This window comes from Hylaeus anthracinus, unplaced genomic scaffold (assembly GCF_026225885.1).
Source record: "Hylaeus anthracinus isolate JK02 unplaced genomic scaffold, UHH_iyHylAnth1.0_haploid 11989, whole genome shotgun sequence".
Classification (NCBI taxonomy): domain Eukaryota; kingdom Metazoa; phylum Arthropoda; class Insecta; order Hymenoptera; family Colletidae; genus Hylaeus; species Hylaeus anthracinus.
In genome coordinates, this window is record NW_026534337.1 from 14,481,328 (window position 1) to 14,504,109 (window position 22,782).

The 22,782-nt window shown below is 45.3% G+C and overlaps 1 protein-coding gene across 3 annotated transcripts in view; it reads left to right on the plus strand.

Moving 5' to 3' along the window:
- The window catches only part of LOC128887472 (irregular chiasm C-roughest protein-like), a 216,414-nt gene that overhangs the window by 24,439 nt on the left and 169,193 nt on the right, over nucleotides 1-22,782 (plus strand). For all 3 annotated transcript variants that reach the window (XM_054143412.1, XM_054143410.1, XM_054143411.1), the window contains exon 2: nucleotides 21,139-21,243. In XM_054143412.1, the coding sequence (XP_053999387.1) occupies nucleotides 21,216-21,243 (28 nt within the window). In that variant the 5' untranslated portion in view covers nucleotides 21,139-21,215. The remainder of the gene's footprint in view (nucleotides 1-21,138; nucleotides 21,244-22,782) is intronic.

Below are 22,782 nucleotides of genomic sequence, written 5' to 3' on the forward strand. Positions count from 1 at the left end.
AACTCTCCCTCCAAGTATCCTCAGACTATAAGGGCCTTTGACGCGATTACAAGGATGTAAGTCAGAATTCACAGTGTAAAGACTGGAGCTGAAAGGTATTTTAAAAAATATTTAAAAACGAGATGGCTACATTAGTCTACTTTCGTTCTGCGCATTATCGCCGATATCGCGGGGGGTTCCACGTATCCATCGCTTATTTAACGCGACTTCGTCAACATTTGTCCGGCAGTTCGCGTTCGGAATAACCGTGTCGATCGTCAATTAACTCGGTCAACAAATGGAATTACGAATCGTCGACGAGCATTCTCCCCGTAGGCCAATGAATATTACAAACGCGAACATCAGCGCTGCCGGCTGAAAACGCAATTCGAAGAATAAACGAATAAGTCGACGGGATTTGTTCGATGAAATTCGCCGCTCGAACTTCGATCCGGAATTACCGTGGTCTTTTGTAATATCAATTGCCGTTTAACGTAATCAACAAACGGGACAGCCGATCCGAGCGCTGCTTGCAATTGTCACGATAACGTATCGTCCCCTGTAATAACTGCGGGGCGTTCCCAGTTCAAGCTGGCGTTCTCTCTGTTTGTTGCTCTGTCCTACCCCTCTCTATTTGTTTATCTCCGTTCGTCTGGATCGACTGCGCAGGCCAACGGTATCCTACGAATTTCTGTCGGTGACAGCTCGTCCCGATCGCTCGACTCGTAATTAAATGACGCGCGTGCTTCGTCGTCTATCCAGCATATTCGACCAACGCAGAATTCATTTATATATTCGAGACCCACCCCCTTAAATTTGTGTAATACTTGGAGGGATGAATCTAGGGGTCGATCGATAACGTAAGATTTCTCTTCTCCTTCGGAATATTAAGTTTGGACGAACTTCTCGTCGACCTACATCTTCCTCTCTTTTCAGGATTAAACAGGGTCAGCGGGTGGGAATGATAATTTTTAGAATTTTCGCGAGAATCGGATGGACTTTGAAAAGGATTTATTCTAGACGTAACGATGTTCGTCGAAAAAGCGGAACCCGACCGTTTCCTCCCGCGATATGATCTTCCTTTCGTGTTGCACAAACGAACAGATTCTCGAGAAAATTCGCAGTGCTCCGTATCGCTCGAAACGAGGGTACGCTACCTCGCAATTACAATTTGAGAAACGCGTTGCAAGGCGAAACGAAACGTTTTATTGCTCGTACGTGACAAATCCCCAAAGCACGTTGCTCTAACTTGGTCGAACTCATAAAACTCACGAAATGATTTTATAGGTCGAAGTTTACGGCGTCCGGTCAGTTGTTGGGAAAGCAACCCCTCGAGCTTTGTGTACGTAACGCGATTCAACATCTAGCATTGTTCTTCCAATCCCGCGACACACATTGTCGAGTTTAAACATCGGTTCTCTAATCGTGCGGAGTGTTCGTTTCTTCGAACCACGCAACTGTATTTGCGAGAAAAAATAAATTTAACGAAGCAGTAAAGCAGTATCGGTAAAGTATCGAGGGGTTTTCGTTATAATCTTGTCTCGTATATACACCTATAATCGGGGATGGTTCGACGAACCCTCGGAGCTTTCATAAAATTGGACAGAACCTAGTAATTTATCGTCGCTCAGATGGCGATGATCCCCGGGACTCGCGCCTCTGCTGGACGATTATCCCAATCTCGTCGCTTCTAATCGCGATTCATTGCAACCCTCGTGGCCTTTCACGTCCGAAATTTTCTCGGGGTCGCGTTGAAACGCCTCTACGTTTGCAGGCGGGGGCGGGATTCAGAGCCAACGCGACTGGAAAAGAAAAGGAACGGAGTCCGCCCGAGTGGAGGGAGAAGGTTTATCGTCCGACAAACGACACCGACTTCCACGCCGACGAAAATATCTTGGAGCGAAGGAATTCGTTACCGCGGGCCCCCTTGCTCTCCGTTTTCTTCATCTGTGTGTGGCGGTCGCTGTCGCGGCGGTTTCGTGCAATTTTAAGCGACCCTTCGGGCTATCCCTTTGATGCACGCTTTCCGGTACACCCGGCCGGCTCTAATCGATGCTTTTTCTACCCGGGAGCCGGTTAATTACACGCGTTCATTGCGTTTGGCAAAAATAATCCCCGAGGATCGCGGCTAATCGGGGAGTTCGACGCTCGGCCACGAGTTATCGCTGCTTGAAAGAAGGAAGGAGCACGAGTGGGACGCTACAAGTAAGTGGAACGTGGACAGCGGAGAGTAATTCTGCCTTACGGTGGCTGACTAACGGCTGACCTAATACTACTCGCACGGACGGTCTTCCTCTTTTTTCCTCTGCGAGATACTTTCGGTTCGGTTGCTCGTAGCTGGAGGAGGATATAGGTCCGATGCGGGAGAACGTGTTCCTTTCTTTTTGAAATATCCGAAGGGAATACCGATGATGCCGGAGTTTATTGGCGCAGCCCGACAAGTAGCATGCGAATCGTCTCGAGGAGTCTTTTGAAATGCTCCAACGTTCGCTAGCTTCGGGGATTCTTTTAGTTAGAACCGTCTCGGTTAGAAGGAACTCGAAGGGACTGCGAATGTTCCGAAAGGCGTTGACGCGGTTTGGTTTAAATTCCAGACACCCTCCGCGGCGTCTTAAATCAAGAAGAGGGCACGCTTCCAGCTAAACCCAGATTTCACGGGAGCACGAAAGCCCAATAAGGAGGGCCAATACGTCAAAGCGGATGTTTACACACACCACGTGTCGGTGACTTCGCGGAGAATATTCTTGATCGAGCACCGTGGTGCACGTGTCGAGAAATTTGGGGTCGATGGCGAATGCCTGGGAATTTCGGCGATCGAAGGAATTCCTGGGTAACTCGGCGATGAACGGAGAGGAATTCTAGCGCTATCCAACGTTGAATTTATCCTTCCTCGCGTTCGTGGACCGAGCTCTCGAATTACAGAGAGTGTAACGTCTGCTCGTGTAAGAAATACGAAACACGGTAGGTGTTGCTCGAAGCAGCCAGAGATGGAATCTTTATAGCGAGAAAAATTTCTGGTCCTAAACAAGCACTTTTATCAGCGTCTCGGCTTCGCACTTTCGAGGAATCCTCGAAATACCAGGAAATGTAAGAATTAAATTTGTAACTTTTAATTTTACAAAGGAGTCTAATAAATTTGTACCCTTGAAATGAAATTTATATATTCGTGGGAGGTTCGAAGGTGGTTCAAACCAAGAAAACGTTAATAAAATTGCTTGCCTTAAATAATTTGTTTATCTGGACGACGACCACCTCGGGATGGGACAGAAGAATTGATGAGGGATAAGAGAACAAAAAATGAATCGTCCGGAAAAATGTACCTCGCCATGGAACGAAGACATCCAGAGGGATTCAACGTGAATTGTGACGACGACTAAGTAATTTTAGGCCACCCTTCCTTTCCACGTTTCCCCTCGAGTTTCTTTTTTCTGATCTTCACATCCGGCGCGAACGACGGTGGGCGACCATTTCGCTCGCCCTACGGAGAGCTTCAGAGACTGTTTAGTCTCGTGACAAAAAATCGACTACCTTTGAACGCCATTCGAATGTACAAGTAACGATAACGATGGCTTCGTTACGCAATTTACAAGCGTAGATCGAAAGTGATGTCTGGAACGCGAACTCAAATTGTTAGTATCGCGAACAGAAACAGTATTCGTGAAACTTTTACTGCCTTTCTAAATGCTCGCGTAACTTCTAGCGCCGCTTGTAAGATTTTAACGATTCAAGAATCCCGAGACCTGTAACATTTATTAAAACTTTCGAGCAGCACTAATATTTGATACTCCGCATCTGACGAGAAATATTCATCTCTTTCGACGTATTAAACTTTCAGATTACTTCGTTTAAAATGCATTACGCTAATAATGCAGGCATATAACTACAGACTATATTTAAACAATCGAATAGAAATGGACTCCTCGGAAAGAAATACGTTCCATCTCGTGCTGCTTTAGAATGTAATCATTTTAATAGTTAATAAACAGTTTTAGGATCTAGCAACCGTAAAATGCTTTTCCTTAAGAACGTTATTCAACGTTTACATCGGCCCCTACCACGGTCACGAGACACATAAAAAGATACGAGCTTAAGAAATTCAAATTAAAAGTGTTTAACCGAGTTTCGACTGACTTTCGTTGTTATCGAGATAAAACGTATCGCGGAATGAAATTCTTAGACGACTAACGCTGTCTTTATTAAACGCCTATTGTTCGAATAGAATTCTGCGCATCTTTGCACCGAGTTCAGCGTTTATTTCAAGCAAGTTGGTGAGCATTTCCCCGAGACGGTTCTATTCTCGTTTCTTCGAGGGGAAAGGCGTTCGACGACGAGTCGACAAAAGACAGATTCCAGCAGCCTAACCTCCCTAAAAGGCAACGAAGGCTGCGTCACGAGGGAGTGTTGCGTTGGTATTTACGAGATCGCGAGTATTCCTGCGTCGATGGTCCTCGAGGTGCAACTCCTCGTGGAATTTCGAGCGGAGACGGCTGCTTTTCGGGAGGGTCGCAGGTTTCGCTCGAGGAACGCTAAGAGGCAAATCGCTTCGGAAAGTCTCACCGAGGCGACGTTAGATCCGGAATCCAAAGGAAATCGTGTAATCGTCACCTCGCAAGAACGGCTGTGACAAGTTTTTTTTTTGTCAAGGCACTTTCGATTCCATTAATGTATATTTTATGTAACTAGTTTTTCCGAAGACGAGGATAAATCGAGACACCGAAGTCGTTAAATATACGAATATGGCCCGACGAGGCTGTAAATTATCGTCACTCGAAACCAAAGCGAGCACGCAATCCATGTTTTGCGATTCGAATAAAATGTTACCCATTCCTGTCGTCGATCTTCTCCGCGGAGAACCTCTCAGGAGTGTTTAACTTCGTCCATTATGGTATCACTGTGCTAGCTCGACGGCAATTATTCTCTCTTAACGCGCCCTGAGGTCGTAAAGACGTGCTGGGAAGCGACGTTAGGGAATGCAGTTTATCTAGAGCCAGCCAACTATGACTCCTTGGGATTTATTACAATCGCGGAGACTGTACAGACTCTTTCATGTTTCTGAAGGCGCCGGCTGCATGGGATACTCGGCTCAGGGAAAATCCACTGTCTGGATGGCTCAGTTGTCCAGAGAGAGACGTTGGGGTAGAAACCCCTCGGTCCACTGAACCTTTCCCTGCTCCTCGAGGTAGAACATCCACTCCGAGTCCTGTCATAGGGTCCACGAGGCCTAGGTCTCGCACAGGGATCTCAAGTTTGGATCATACATTTTTACTCGAGCAATATCCTCAAACTAAATAATTAATCTTAGATCATTCGTCTCCTTTATTCTTACTTCTCTTAAAAATTCCATGAAAATCTAGAATCGAACTTTCTCTCACCCGTGCCAGATCTGTTAGTTTTCTATTCAATTTTCCGCAAATTCGGATCGAAACTCGATTCACGCTTTTGAGGGGTTTCGTGCGGCGTAATTGGAACGCATCCAGAAATAAAGGTCCCTCTCGAGTGGTCCTGAGGTTCGGTTTCGACCACGTGCGCATCTCCTCGGTCGCAAACGTAATTCCGCCGGTGATCGACGAGCGCTGGCCAAGTTGCTCGATAATTAGGATCCCAGACGCAGTCGTAACTTCTCCGCTTACCTGCGTTCTATCATTGCCAAGATCTTCCTGCGTAGCTAACCGAACGTGCTCCCCCTGGATGCAGGGAAGACAGAGGCTCTGCCGCAGCCACCTCTACCGGGTCGAAGGATAGACCACGCACACACGAATTCTCGCGGTTATCCGAATTCTCTGAAGCAATTACTCGGAAGAGAGAGCCACGGAGACGTGTTGGAAGATGAATTTCGTGAGGCACGGCGACGCCTATGAATGGCGATGGGACTGGAGATGTGTTCGGATACCATCGGTACATGCCAGAAATTGATTCCCTTGTATTCGATCCATCGAATGATTAAGAGCGATCTCAGGTTTATCGAGGCACGTGACTGCTCTATCGATACGTATCAATTACATCGAGTTTGATACACGTTCGATTACATTCACGATGCATCGGAAGCACAAGGATGAAACCAATGCAAACGTTGCTCGAAATGAGAATTTTGAGACTTGCGTTCTAATTGCATTCAGGTGCAATGTCTATTTAGCTGTCTATTGCCCTCGCCGAGTAAGCGAATCGAAATCAATTTGAAAAGCTCCTTTAGTTAGCCTCCTTTCGCGGCCGATTCAAGTTTCCCGAAAAGTCCTGACTAAGAAGTCTCGCGAACGCTTCTCCCGCTCGATAAACGGTTAACCTTCCAGCCGAAGAGGTTCCTGCTCGCCTCTCGCGGGCCGCAACGGGAGCGCAAGACGAACGTTGGCAGGGATGAGAGCCACTGATCCGCACGACCGGTTGATTAATGATCCGGCTGCACTCAGCGGCGCTTCCGCGATCCGAAACGGCGAAACGGATTAGGATCGCTAATCGGTCTTGATGCGCGATAAATCGCTGCACCCTGTCCACCGATACGCTCGACCCGTTCTCTCTCTATTCACGCGGGGGTTTGTTTTCTTCCGGCGGTGGCAGCCGCGCCTCGTTCTGTCGTGATTTGGGTCAAGCTCGAGGGAATGGTTTCTTGCCATTCGTAAATCGCGGCTCAAACCCCGCGCGAATGAATCGATCACGGCGACCGATCCATTTCCCGGTTCCTTGGCCGTTTCTTGCGCACGCCGTGGTTCCAGACGTGTTCCGCGGGCTCGTAAATCTTGCTTACGCGCGGCCGCGATGATACGCGACTCTGGGGGTTTGTCTTCCGTCAAATTACGACTGATTGGCTGGATGGATCGATTACACATTGGCTCAGCAAGCGAAGTTAGCGCAACAGACGACTGAGAAGCAAGGGATCGAATACAGAGGTGCTTCCTGGAGTTCCGTCAGCTTAGATTTTAGATGACACGCGTCGCTCGATTTCGCGAAGAAACTGCTTTCAAGGCATTCGAGTTCGTTACGACAAATACGATGGATGGGAGGTGTCTATAGACATTGGCTATTCCAACGGAGCTTTAACACGTTAACTTCCACACCGTTCGGATATGGGTGACACGTAAAATCCACCTGGAGCTCGAGTTTACCCGAATACGGCTGACGTTCGTATTTTGAAGCGTCACGAATGACATATGGCCCGTATTACTGTCGGAGTGTGAGGGGCTTAATAAAATGAAGATAATTGTGAAAATGATAAGTACGATTTATCGATAACACGTCAACGCGATATAACGACGTCTCGTATGCCGAGCTACTCGTACACAAGCTGTCCCATTTAAGTTGCGATTGTACAAAATTTCGGTGACATGTGATTTAAAAGAAAACAAAACAAAGTGGAGGAGACTCCTGGACGGAGTTCGAATCAAAACTTTACTTGTCCCAATTTTTTTTTATTTAAATTCGTATTTTTAGTCCATTTGTGTAATCGATTTAGAATGCTTTTTGAACCATTTGGAAGACGTATGCGTTCCAGGATACCTCGACCACCTCATCGTTCGTTCAAACGTCGCACCCTATTCGTGCAATTGGACTTGTTTGGCGGTGAGTAAGGGGTGAATCATCAATTTTGCCAAGTGACTGTTCTTATAGTGCCCGAAGTCGTTAGGGTAAACACGATGGATGTAGGGTGCTCTAGACCGTTGTATCGTAAGCTTTAAGCAGTTCTTGTCCACTTTGCTTTCTCGCGGACAAATTGACACACACCGAATATTAATAACGATAATAATACTTCTTCGTTGTATCAAGATTCCGTTCGCCAGAAAATTCAGTGCTCGATCGAGGCAAAAACAGAATCTTATCGTGCAGGAGTAGAAATAAAACCGAAATAAGATAGGAAGAAAGGCTTGATCGAATCGTTGAGTTCAGTGGATCCTCGCCGCATTTACAATTGGCTCGAGGGAACTCGAGAGGTTCGGCTAGGGGACTGGCGATAATCTGAGATTCGCGAATACCGAAGAGACCGTTTGCAAAGCCTTCGAAACGATCCGGCTGTTTGGCTTGGATTCGAACGATCGTAAAATACCGGCGCGACGTCCCCAGGGGCGAGGAAGATCGATACCGTGACGACTAATTAAGGAAGATAGCCGACGATACCGGTTCAATATTTATAGTCGTTTGACAGCATGGAAGAACCGAACGGAGATCCGAGTGAGACCAAGGAAAATCTTGTCCTCTCGCCTCTGTATTCCATTTATAATACAAGCTTCGTTCCTTCGCCTTTCGAACTTATTTATATTCCACCACCTAACTTTGCTTTTGAGAAGAAAAGTAGGGATGAATTTTGAACGACTTAGTCTCCGTCTGTGGAACGACTTAGTTTTCTCTATGCCACGTTGAATGCTCTCAATTACCATCTTATCTCGAATAAAATACAAATTTCAAGTACGTATGTTACATTTTCGCAGAGAAAAGCAATTTTCAACTTGCACACGCGACATCGCAAAATCGTCTAGCAGTTGTTCGCCTTGCGTCTTAATTAAAATTCGCAGGGATCAAAGGGTTAATCGTAGCTCGGGCTCCTCTTTTACGACGCCCAATGCGAGTATTTCCATTTGCGTTACGAACTTTGTGTTACGTTTATTATTTTTCTGCGGCGTATTAATCAAACGAAGTTTCCAACCTATTTGCCCGGAACTAGAAGTTATTTCAATATGCGCGAGGGGTAAGCTCAATCAAAGCGCGCGGTTTGTTACCGCGGAAACTCATTTGATAAACAGACGACGCGCGTTCACGCTTGTAACATTGTTTCGCTTATTAGTGGATCAGTGCCACGCAAATATCGTTTAATTTTCAGCGGGCGCGTCCCGCGAGTCTGCCAACTCGATACAGTTGATTCATCTCTTCCATTCTTTCGCGCATTGTTGCCCGCGTCGTGTAAACGAAACGTTTTCATTCCTGTTCCTCTCGCCCTTTCCGACTGTCTAGCTACCGAGCTTTCAGGACTAATTGAAACTCGTAGAATAATGAGACTACGAGTAAAATTTCGATTAATCAATACGCGATTCACTTAGCAGAACGCTCGCGTGGCCGCGAGCTGCGCGCGCTCGAGTGCGAACTTTTTCAATCGCTTGATACGATTACTAGCCGCTAATTACTATTGCTTCCGTCTTGTTCCCTTCGTGGAGCCATTCGAGTGTTTCTTTGAGGATGAAATATTACAGCCGAGTCGAACGAAGAAGGTACCATTCATCAAATGTGACTCGGGATTAAAAAGGATCGAGTTTCATTCGGTTAGAAAGGAGGCGCTTCTCGTTTAGCCCCTTTTAGTCCCCTTTTTTCTTAATCGGTAATCGGACAGACTGTCGCGCATGTATTATCATTGCGCACCGTGCCGGCCGATATTTACAGAGAGGTTCCGGCAAGTAGAGCCAGCTGAATCACAAATAGGAACTATTTGGTTAAAATATTTGAGTTGCGGAAATGTAATCGCTACCCGTTTAAATAGTCTACGCTCGTTCAAACAAAGATATTTTCTAACCGTACCGTGCGGTTCGGCTATGATTCGAAAATCACCCTCTTCGATCATCGATCGCGTGCGAATTAAGTGTCATTTTGCGTATTGAATTTCTTCGTCGTGCGTTGTAGGGTTTTATGGGAAGCGGCGTACATGTGAAAATGGCGCAGGAAAATAACTCAGGTGCTGGGGTCGAACCGTCGAGGTAAATCTTTTCGTGATTTTTGCAATTACCCCCGACCTCCTTCGTTAACGCTTGTAAAGTACGACGAGAGTTTGGGTGAATTACGTTTCCCCACGTTGGCCCGCGACCATTAACCGAGAGTCTTCCATGGCGTGAGAAAAGACGCCGGCTAATCCAGTCGACAAATTACCCTTTCCAGCACCGGTAAATTCGTAATTAGACCCACGGACCGGGGGGCCAATTAGACCGGCGAATAAAAACGTACCCTGGTTACCGTGGACGTTTCTCCATCGTTCGAACGACGCACGAGTCACGACGTTCGCTGTATTCCACGGCAGATAACACTCTGACAGAAACACGAAGAGAATCCCCGTCTTAACGAATGCCCGCGCGGGCCGAGGGCGTCGACGACGAGGAGAGGAGACAAATAATTCAACGACACCGGGCGCAGGAACGCGAGAATCAACCATGAATATTCAAGCCGATTATTTTGTAGTTATTCATCGGTTAAGTTCGCGAGGCGAGACTGGTAGCAAGTTAGTTACCAGTGGTGCAGTTAAGAAGTTTGCCGTGGTTGCCAACCTCCCGCAACGAAATTCGGATTTAGCCAGCCTAGCGGGCCCGCTGAATTTATCGTCGGCTAATTTCGCGACAACGAGGCAAACCCTGATCGTGTGCCGATAACCGATAATTAGTGGTACAATTTAGCTTTAAAAATTATTGCGTTGAGGGCGCGGAGGTTATTTTGATAGATCGTTCGAAATTTGGAAAGATGATGGAGTTGTACTGTAATTCGTACAAGGTTTACTCAGTGGAAGAAATAATACAGCGAAATGGGAAAAACAATGGGGAGTGGAAATGATAGCGTGCTCGAGTTAGAAATTCCGGAACTCGAGAGACCGGGGATGAATTTTGTATACATTTTGGGGATATTAAGGGTCGAGGCATCCCAAGGGGTAAACCGGGAGAACTTGCGCGGCTCGGAGCTGCGAAAAATACATTCGGCGGTTTGTACCCCCGAGGGTATCGCTTTACACACCACTTGATGAGTCTGCTTCAAGTACCTCGCCATGTTCCCCTCATAAAGTATACAGTATCTCCAGGGCCAACCCTTTCGGACCTGGATTTTAGACGCTAATAGTACACATGTGTGAATAATATTATACATCGCGCAATTACTGACTTCAGAATGTCGCGCACACATGTCACAGTCGTCTATTCAAAAATTAAGCGTACGTTTCGAGAGTTCCTCGCTAAATTCACCCTGAATCTGACCCTAGTGTCAAGTACAGTTTAAGGAAAATAAGATCACTTCTGCGGAGAATTCAGTCTCACTAGTCAGCCTTCGTGAGCTCTGAAGCTAAGCGAAATTTATTCCTCGCTGTGTATACTGCCTTTAACCTGGGACTGGTTTTTCTTTCCTCTCTATAATAGCCATGCTTTCTAGCGCTATTGGTCCGAACGACCAACTTTCATCGCAATGGAGACAACGCAGAGTGTATCGGCACAGCTTCGATGTTAAATTCAGAGGTGGGAGCCAGGGACGAGATGCACTCGAGACGTCTCTAAGGTGGAGGCTAAAGTTTCTCTTGGCTCCGAGGAGACCCTTCTTCCCTTTGAACTCGCTCGTCGGGAGTAAATCATGGATTTAGCATAGGCGTAGGACTCGTGCTAGCACGGGTGACGTGCTCTTCCTACGTCGAATTCTTTCCTCCAGGTGTTAGGTAACAGGTCATTTAACGTTTGATATTTTCCAATACATGGCCAGAAATGTGTATATCGCGTAACCTTCTATTACTGAAACAATTTTTAAAATCGATTCAGTAGTTCCGGAGATTAGCAGACAGACCAAAATTTTTCTAAAGACACTTCAATTTTATTTATATGTATAGATTTGAACAGCGTCACTGAATATTACTAGAAGCAACCTTTACCAACCTCGACCTGTATCCAGCTGGAGCCGAGGGATAATTTCGCGCGATTTTCACGGAAAATTCCTAGCCAGAAATTTCGTTTTCGAATGTTTCGGGAAATTCGCTAGTTACACGGCGCGCTCGGTCTGGCTTCGTTTGGGGAAGTTTGAAGCGGCGAGAATTGAAAAAGTTGCGTCCCGCTCGGAGCCCTGGGAGGATTTTAATAATTCGCGTGGAAACAGGGCCGCGGGAGACGGAGAAGCGAATTGGAAGACCCGTTCGAGAACGCGACAAGTCTGAAATGGAAGAAATCAAAAGTTGCCGTCGAGAGGCTTTGTTCCTCGGTTCGACGTTCGCGAAACGAGCGACACAACCGTGGCGCGAGTTTGGAAACTGCATCGCGATGAAAGAGTTCAGCCTCTGGGGTGATTCCCGCTCGAGTATAGTAGCTGCACCACCAGCGGACAACCTTGAGAATGATCAAACTAGATTCCTTCCTACTGGGTTATCTAATTTCCATTGATTTTACAATTGTTATTCCGTTTCTATGAATTCATTATCGTGTTTGCTAGCTTGGATCGAATTATACTATGTAAACTATCATTTGAATTCTGTACGAGACATTATGCGCAGCTACGAGTTACCTCTTCGGCGGTTAACGGTGTCACGCGCTGATTAACTTTCATCGGGAATGTTTTCTTTGGTTTTTATTATAATAATTGAACCATGTATTCCAAATTCTCTTCCTTTTGCGATACGTGTAGACACAGGGCGTGAGTATCAGCTGGTCGCAATTTACCGGGCAACTTCGTACAGCGCGAGACGCGTTGATCTCGTAGACGCCAGCATCGACGTTATCGTCCTAGGAGAGGCAAATCGATTCGTTCCGAATAGAAGAGAAGTCGAGAGAAACCGGCCGACTGTGAAAGCTTCCGTTCGCTTTCGATCGGCGTTCTTTTTGTTTGAAACTTCCACCCCTCCCTCTGCAGACACTCGCTGCACCCTTCTCCACCATCTTTCTCTTTATCCAAGAATAGCTCGGCTACCATAATAACCGCGTGGAAAGAATAGATGAGAAGAGAGTAATTCCTGCTCCGAGAGGAGTCGCATCGCGATGTATATTCATCCTCGACTCTCTCCCATTTTCTTCCCCTGATCTTTCCGTGGACCAGGGATGCACAACATACGTCTCAAACGATTTAACGCGACTAGCAGACTGGTTCGCGTGCAACGGAGAACTTGGTTAACTCTGGCACAGTCAGGATATCCATTAACATCCGGACAACACTGTGCGCTATGATGAATGCGTACGATGACGTATGATTCGATCCAGGTGAACTTTCGCGGATCGATCGTGAAACTAGTAATGCTTCGATGTTGGCTCCTTGAGTAGAAGAAGCTAGATTTTTTAATTTAACCACTGTTCAGAAACGTGCACTGTTCTTAATATTCAAAACGCAGTATCAACTTATTTTTAGGCGATACATGTATCGTCGTGTCGAAGTTTCCAAACTTATCTAGCTTTGTTCGACGAGTATCGGACAAATCGTTGAAACTAGTCTTTCGATTCTTATTCTTCGCCGCTATGCAATCTACATATTCGGCGCAGAATTTGAGTTGTGCACCTCTGCCGTATCCCGTCTCTCGCCTACTGCGATCTCGTCTCTTCGTCGCTCGTTCCGGCTGCAGTCCACTGTTTGTCACCGCAGCATCTCCGAGCCTAGCATTGTTCTCGCTTTTTCCCCTTCTTCGTCTTCCTCTCCAACTCCAAACCCCCTTTACCGCCCCTTCACGTGTCTGCGTTACGTTTCTCGTTACGACTCCTGTCATTCCACCCCGATTCCCCGTGTATTTTTGGACGACGGACCCCGAAGAAACGGTTCAACGACCCGGGTACGTCCCTGAACCGGTGACGTATATGCATGCGACGACTGACGAGCGCCGGGGAAAATCGTGATTGATCGTCGTTTTACTCGACGACGTTTCCACCGGGTCTCCCTCTTAACGAGGGCTTGATACGATTCCTTGGTTCTTGCCCGACTGTCCCCGTCGCGTCGACGGGCGAAAAATGGTCGGTGAGCACGACCTCGTAATTAGACGGAAGTCATAGCCGCGACAAGGGGATTTCGCCGTACTCGTGTTCCACGGATTCGCTGGGATCGGTGATCGATGGCGATATCCTTCGTTTAGCAACTGGTGTCCCGACGTTCCGCTCGTAATGGGCGGTTCTTACGCGAGCTGCGGACTTCGGGTAATAATTTCACAAACTTGAGGTTCTTGGAAACTGGAGTCGGAGTGCCTTGGGGACAGGTTCATCGGATCGAAATTAGAGGGTGGCGTTGCGTTCGACTTCGGGAGTGAGAAAGAAGCCAAGAAAGAATGATCTCAAAGCCGCTGGAGACTAATCGTGTTGATAGAGTTGAAACGAAACAGCGACTGGGGAAGATGTCTAAACGATATAACAGTGCACAGGTCCGAGAAAATACACGGATTTGATCAAATGATACAAACACCTCCAGTTTCGACGGTCCGCGACCAATTGTTAATTTCGAGGGTTCTGTGGCAACTGTTACCAATCGGTACAGAACGAATTCCCCAGAATCAAATTAAAATAAAAACCTTAAATTTGATTTAAAACCCTCTGAAATTATTTAAAATTTAGTTGAAAATAAATAAGTGTCGTTGGGTGTAAAATTTTTCCTCAGGTTTCCCCTTCACTTCTTCGTGAAATAAAGTGAAATCAGTCCGAAAAACTGAATGGTCGGAAACTGTGTGAAAAATGCTATTACAAACGCATAAACAAACGAGAAGATGCTAAATGCGGGCTTAGAAATCAACAATTCCCGAGTCGCAAGGAAAAATCTTGTTTCGCGAGAGCAGGTGTTCGAAGAGTCTTCCCACCTATTTCGATGCATGCCTCGACACGTTTTCTCGTAGAGATTCGCACGTGCTCAAGAATTCCAGGGTCTTCCCTTATTTCTCGATGAGGGAGGCTGACATAATAATCGCTACCCAAGAAAACACTCGAGACAGCTCCCTTCTGGAGCTAACTTTTTCAATGATGTTTTGCCTGCTCTGACGAGCACCACCTATGCTCGAAGCATGAACTATCAATTTTAACAGTTCCTGTGCTTTTGCCCTCGCTGTGTCTGAAATTGTTTGACCTTATTCTGTCGCGATATTCTCGTGTGCAATGGACAGAAGAAAATAAATGAAGTAGGAGTTGGGTAACAAAGTTTATTAAACTCAACAACTTGGATGTTCATCGTGACTAGTATTGAATTTGAATTCTCACAGAGTTTCGACTGACACAGAGACTGGTATAGATCCAGAATGAGCTGCAGCCGTAATATTGCGTTAAGTTTTGAAAGGAATAATAGCGTGGGGTAAAGTTTAGGAAGGTTTCGGTGGAAGACGCGGAGGTTAACAAGGGGTAAAGTCATTAGCGAGAAGGATTGGTTTCGATACCACTGGCGTGGAGTGCTACCTTTGTACTTAACAAATATGTAGCATAAAAATTATACGAAAATACATCCACGTGTTATTTTACACGTGATAAAATACAGATGGTTTTCCTGTATCATTAATTCTTTTAGCAGTTATAAATCAACAGCTTAAAGGTAACGCACGCCGAAATCTGTCAAATATCTTTTTTCCTTAGGAAGAGATAGGAAGTCCTAGTACGGTGGAAGTTCGTGCAACTAGCTCCTTTCTATATTACAACGTCTGATGTAGATAGCACTGGGTCTGACAGTCTCTTCGTTACCACTGCAGGGTTAAACTCGACAACTTGCATGCTCAACGTGGATAGTATTGAGTTTGAATATCTACGAAGTTTCGACTAGCACGGAGACTGGTATAGATCTGAAATAAGCTGCAACTACAATATTGCACCGAATTTTAAGGGTTTTGGAGCAGGAGTAAGAGAACGAAGTCTAGGAAAGTTTCGATGGTAGACACGGTGGCAATATTGTCGCAAGTTTAGACGATTTCTTCCCTTCCCCCCTCGATCGTAATTACACCTTCAGTCTCCGATTTTCCGAGTTTTGCAACTTCACATTTTTTCCGGTGCAAGTGAATTCATTCCACTTCACATTTAGCGGCTAAATTTTTGCGGGGCTCTCCACCATGTCGCGGATCCGCGCGATTTGTACTTGTCAGACAACTTTGTTCGTTACTCGGCTACATACTAGCAGCGCGGTAAAAAAAAAAAAAAAAAAAATGGACCAAAGAAACACAGCGCAGCGGAACTGCAAAACTACCATATCCGTAAAACCGCCAGAAGTTAGACGAGCGTCAGAGACCACGGGATTACACCTAACTTCGCGAAAACCGCGAAATCTGGCCATGGCACTTCCACGCGTGTACCGTGGCTGCTAAATCTTTTACAACTTAAGAAGATCGAGAACATTAGTTGTCGGATTCCCTCGATTATTTAGTCCTGTAACGTACGATGCACCTTGCTTACCCACGCTCGGATCTTAACGTGCTCGATGTTTATCCGGACTAAAATCATCAACGATAATAATGCGATATTATTTATTTTACCTTACCACTTAAATTATTCCGTTTTCGTACAAATGTTGAGATTGTTGTTAACCATGCCCGACTGAAAGGCATTTCCTTGGCATTATTCACCTCCGCAGAAAAAAAGGATTCGTGTAGAAATTGCGTTGTCCGTTGCAGCGGGAAAGCTAGCAAAGGGAAATGGAGAAGGAAAGGAACGAGATACCTCTTCCAAAGTTTTAATGTTGGATTATGTGATGTGGTATGCTTTAAAATTTTCCACATCCAATTAAACTTCTAATTGTTTCGAATAATAAATGATTATAACTTATGAATTCGTAAAAAGAGTAATATTTGTTCACTGCCCGTCTTCCGTTGTCCTTCCATTTGGCCAATACTATAAATTAGTAGTTACAGCTAAAACAACTTAACATTGAGGAAAAGGCGGACTGTAACTGTATAAATTGATAACAAACATTTTGCTGTATCCGAAAGCTCTTTACGTTCGTAATGAAGTTTATTCATTTTAAACATGCAAGCTTGATTTCAAAAAATGTTCCCTGATGCAACATTCTCTCCTATCGTGTACTCAAATTAATTGAGGCGTATACGGGGTGTTTAGCTAAGAATATCCAAGTAATCGCTGAAAATACGCTCCGTAGGAACGGAAACTAGTGATTCCAACCATCGTTGATTGCGAGGACGTCACCTGTTTCGCGTCGAGGGCAACGGCCATCAGTGCCGTGGATATACATATAGGATGTCACGCTGAATAATCACTGAACTCCGGTAAGCGGGTCCTGCTAGTGCTTTGAAGCTTAATATCTCTTTTTCTTGTCTCGTAAATGACGATCCTATAAGGGGAAGGAAGCAGGGAAGAACAGAGGAAAGAGGTTGTTCGTGATACTAGGAACGTGGACTACTTTAAGCATACGAATAAACGTGATACTTAAATTTAGAAACCTCTTGTACCTGAATATACAATGAAACTCTGAATACTATAGCGCAATGTAAGAGTACGCATTCAAGCCTGATCATTTCCCATTCCTTGGCAACACAAAGGCCCTTCTTTGCTCCTCGATTCTTCAGGTTCGCCTCTTGGACAGCTCCATTATCGATCTCGCATGAAATTAATGGAGAACAAGTGTAATCTCGTGCATGAAACGAACGGTGGTCTCCTCGTCTCATCCCACCCACCTCAAAGGTGGACGTAGTTTCAGGGACTGTACGCGTTCCCGACAAATTGACCCCATAGTTTAATGGTTCGCTGAGTTTCGAGTAGTTGTACCGCAGCAGATAATGGAGTTGGGGCTATATTCGAATGATAATATTCGAAAGGTGGCCCTCCCATTTCGAATGAGTGGAAATGGCTCGTACCGGAACCGCTTCGTTGCCACCATCGTCGATGGCGTAGCGGACCGTAAATGACTCGTATAATCGGATCCGCCGTTAATTCGCGGTCCTGAAAGCAACGATAACAAGGTAGACGTCGGCTGCACGCGCGTTGTCCTTTTCAATCGTTGTACACCCCGATCGAGATCGCCGAAGAAAAAAAAATATGGCCCGAGAGTACTTACGCCTGCGAGAGAAAATGGCGAGACGGGGAGGGGACGCGAAACATCGCTGTTTTTTACGAGAACGTTTACGATCGGCGGCGATTCGCGTGTCCTGGGACTTTATTCGCTTACCAGCGCAGGAGATAAAGCTGTTAAGAGTGGTGTTTATGGATTCGGATCGAGCGGTAATCGGAGCGCAAGGAATTGTTAAGGGATGAAAACGAGTCGGTGTTTGTAATTTCCTTTCGACGTAATCAATTGCATTTATAAACGCATAATTGAATCCACCACTCGACCAAAAATATAGTATCGCCTAGAAAGTAGTTTGCTTTTAGCGAGAAAGAAAAACAGAGCGCGATCGTTTTTTTTTTTTTAAGTGCTCTTAACGCCGACGTAAATGCGAAAACAACGACGAAAATGCAAGCCAATCGCGAAGAAGGAACGTTTAAATTTTTATTTCGCGACGACGCGACGAAGGAGCTTGTGTTATACGCAATTAATAATTCAGAAACAGCGAGAAAAATGAAGCAGTCTTGCTTGGTAACGGACGCGTAATGGAAGTAACAACCAGTATTCTTAATAAGAAATACTTTCGCAAAGGACGGGACGGAATGAAACGAAGGCGAAACGTGGCCGCGGATCAACCCGACAAAGAAACGAGCTACGTAATCGGAGCGTCTATTAACTTCGCCACTTAACACTCGATGGAAGTCTGAAATTTTATTGCTAATTACTTCGGAACTTTCAATCAGTTTCATTATCTTTTCGAATAATTTCATTAAAACCTCGTGACGACGGTCATCCGATGCTTAATTCTTATAATTGCAATTATCGAAGGAATCACCGGCGACAAACGCTGGTTATTTGAAACTATCGAATTTCCTTTGGAAATTGTAGGTGCGAATTAAATCCAAGCAACGAAGGATCTCCTCGGCAATACTTCGTGGAATTATTAATTATAAACGGTCTTCGTATTATCCGTTGCGTTTTAATATAATGAATTTTTTCTATTGTTAGTTGAAATTCGTAAGCGCGATGCTTCGCACTGGGACAACAATTTTAATAACAATGCTCACTTCATTGCAGAGTATTTTAGTTAGGAAGTTCTCGCATCACAATTTCTTATTTTTCGTTGTTTTGTGATTCTGTTATTTCACATCCTGCTTTACCTCTCGTTTAAATTGCACGACAGGCAGGAAAATATTTTAAGGAAACAGCTTCTCGCGGAACGCACTTCCGCTGGTCGTGGAATCGCCTAATCTAGCGTCGTATACACCGAGTCACGTAAGCACTCGTACTCCCTCGACTGCTGACTTCGAGCTCACATATTATTTAAATAAAGCGTTAGGGAATCAAGACATCAAGAGAGGTTCTTCGTCGTTCAGAAAGAATGTCATCGAGCCCAAACGTAGCAAAACAAATTATGTTCTTTCTTTTTTTGCGAATTTTTATTGTATTCTTTACGAATTCCTATATTAATATTATTAAGCCATTTTTTTTTCTTAATAAAAAATTTACCTCTGAAAAGGTTAACTCAGTTAAAACACAATTCACTCAAGTTTCCATTTCCTTTGGGCTAGTCTGTTACCTACAAAAAAGTCGATACCAACTGAGAACTTAATTAGCACAGGCCACCTTTTTATCGATAAGGTTCTCGTTACGTTTATCCTACAAAATCTCAACAGTCCGACCAGAGCGATCGAGGTAGGACGAATACGTGTGCAGAAAATCAGCGGCACTCTGGTGCGCGCCGGTTCGTTTTCGCGACGAGCCCTCGCATCGCGCCAAAAGAGTTCCTTGGAATTTCGATAACGGCGGACGGTCACGCAACCGTCTGCCACGCACGCAACAAGGGTTGCCGCGAATTTCCAGGGATCGCTTCGTTCTTCTCTCCCTTTCAGAAGACTAACGGTCATTCTTAACAAAAGCGACGCTTTTCGATATTCCGCGTTCGAATTTCTGGGCATTACGGTATTGAATTGCAGGGTCCCTCGCGGGGCTTTGATTCACCGTAGCCGTTTCTTCCTCTTTTTTACGGTACCGTTACAAAGGAGACTCGGATGGTAGCGGCGTCCCGGACGCGTATTAATTGGGCGAACATCGAGACAGAAGACTGAACGCAACACGACTAAAAAGATCGCCGCAGTGTGCCTTGGCAAAGGAATCCGTTAAAGTGGAAGCTGTATAGCGGTTTTGATCAAACAACTCGCAGGCTTTGCGTATTCGATCGCGAAATTCGCAATTTGACGCGACGGAAGGCTGCTATTAGCGTCCATGATGGACCAGGAATTAGTTTTTACCTCCATTCACGTGGATTTCGTTTCCTCTCCGCATAGTAAAAGAAATCTGAGATTTTTTGGGAGAAAAATTGTTGTATGATTTACTAACTTTAGAAAGTCTCGATTAGAAAGCTCGATTAGAAAGTCTACACTTCCTCTCCTCTTGCCCTGGCGTCTCGACGAAGGGATTGGAAATATTTAAGTCCAATTTCTGCGACTCCATTCCTCTAAAATATGCGTCGGATGATTTACGTAGATCGAAGGTGTCGCGCGCCAGCGATCAGACCTGTCACGAAAGAAAAAGTTCGATTCGGCGGACGTTGATGGAAAGGGGTCGAGGGTGAGGCCTAGAAGGAGGGGAGGTAAAAGAGCAAGGGAACTGCAAATAGAGTGTAGCAGGGATAATTGCTCTCGTGATGTCACGGCATTTATCAAATCCACTCCCCGAGCCTCGCACCGAGTCCCCACGAGCCGTAACTGCCCCGATGAGAACAAGTCCAGGGTTTCCCTCCGCCTTTCCAGCTACCCTATCGCAGTCCTTAACGATAAGGCCAATTCCACCGTTGTCCGACGCTTCTCCTTTCTTTTCTATCCGTTCGAGCTTCCGTATTCGTCGCTTGTTTCGCGATTAGCCCTCCTCGAGACACGGGAGAGCTTTCGAAGACGCTCAACTGTTCCACTTTGACGACCGCTGTCACGTGTACGTGACTTTTCCAGCCAGCTGTTTATCGGCCTCTGTCACGTATGCGTGGCTGGACTACTTCGACTATCGTGGCTGCTTCGTTCATTTTGTATCACGTTTCTCCAAGCCTCGGTCATCGGAAACATTGAGCGTTTCTGTTGTTAAAGGTCAGTTATCCGATGTTTAGATTAACGGAGATAAATATCACACACAGACGTAGCAACCGGTCCAACGAGTGATTGGTACAGCAAACGAAAGTTATTTATATAAGCTGATAGGCTACTTAACCGGTTGATACATCCCGTTCTTCTTGGAAAAAAAAAACGATCATTTGGATTACATACAACTTTCAACGTGATTTTCATCGCGATTTCAATGCCTTCGATGGCTTTCAGCAGATGCTACTTTTAGATACTGCCCGCAGTCTGTCCATATGTGAGCGTAATCGCGACAAACAATAGATAGAGAAAGAAAACTTTACGTACAGGCAATTTTCTGTGGTGGCAAATATCGTAAACACTTTAGCCAGAGATTCTCAAATAATACCATTAACACTAATGCAATGTGATTTTGCAGGATGCTGACGTTTTATCGAGACAGGCGGAATCTACCTCCGAGAGGAAAGGATTCCTTAGTCGTGGAACAAAGCCAACATGGTCGCATTATCAGATAAACGGCCAGGTAAGTCGAGCGATGCGCCGTAATTTTCATTTTATCGGTCGGTGCGCCCGTTGCCTTATTACGTAGGAATTATTCGCACGCGTAAAATCCTCTCTATAAATCTCTCCGCGTACAATGGGTTCATTGAAAACGCGCGACGAGATTCAGAATCAATCGCCAAACAAATTATGTCCGGCGCGAGGCCGTTTCAGTCGCGGAGAGGGCATTCATAGAAACCGGATCCTCTTTCGGGAGGAATTAAAAATTATTATGAGCGGGACGTCCGGTTTTTGCGATTTCACGTCGGACAACAGGGACGTTTCTTTTCGAGCACAATGCCGAGAGAAAGCGTATGGTAATTATACACGCCCCGTGAAGGATTATATTGTTGGCGAAGGACATTAATAGGACTACGCTCATTTCTTTTTACACGGTCCGAAAAATGTCAACTGATTCGGTTACGCGATAAAAGTATTGATAAGGAATAATAATAGGATTTAATTTGATAATATTTCTTGTAGAATTTACATGTATCAACCCTTTACCCCGATTCTCCGAGGTCACATATATCCATATTTTCAAAGACCGATCTCATCTTTTTACCAACGCGTTCCATTGCGGCTTTAAATCAAACGTAATACGGCCATCGGGGAATCTGTGTATAGTAGCTATTAGTCACAATTTCTCACACCAGGATACGGTTGAAAAGTTGCTTTTATTAAAATTTACCATGCAACTCATTTCCAGTCACCGGTGCTTAACGTCCCATTACATAATTCTTTTTGGAAGCCAAGAATAATTTCAGTTAGAAGGAATTAGCTTATTGAATCTCTTTGGTCTTTCGATGCTCGTCACGACTGTCCACTAAATTCGAGACAGAACACGTGTATCTTTTATTCAACGTCCCTATTGGAGATATGCAATCCGGTCAAAAATCTGAGACGAACATACGCGATAAATTCTATGATACACGACGACGGTAAAAGCTCGACGTCGGAAAATTCTCGAAGAAGCGATAACAGATTTTATCGCCAGACCGCGCGAAATCTCGACTCCTGGTCGTTATCGGGGCTGCTTCCGAGTCGCGATATTAATTTCGAGTGGTCGTTGAGTTATCCGCGACCGCGAAACGTTTGCGAGATGTACGAAGATAAGAGGGCTGTCTCGCGCATAAAAGTCGAGAGCAGACCGAGCGAACCTTTTGAACGCAATAATTCGACAAATTGGTATTTCTTTGAAAGTACGTCGTTGCAACCGGGGGGAAATAAAAGAACGTTGGTGGCACAACGGGAGGCTAGGAAAAAGGAACGAAAGCAGCGGAACGAAAACGTCGAAACGTTTCTCGCCACTCGACACGCTCCGCCGAGGCTGCTACGATTCAAAGGAGAAAGAAAGATCAACCTCGCGTTACGAATAATGGGATATTACGGGTAATGAGTACGAACGACATTGGATAACACTTGTTAGCAAAAATTGTTGGTCGCAGACATCCGCGAAGACTGAATAGAATGTCGCGATCCGAAACCCATTCTTAGATTCATCTTTCTTCTTGCGACAACA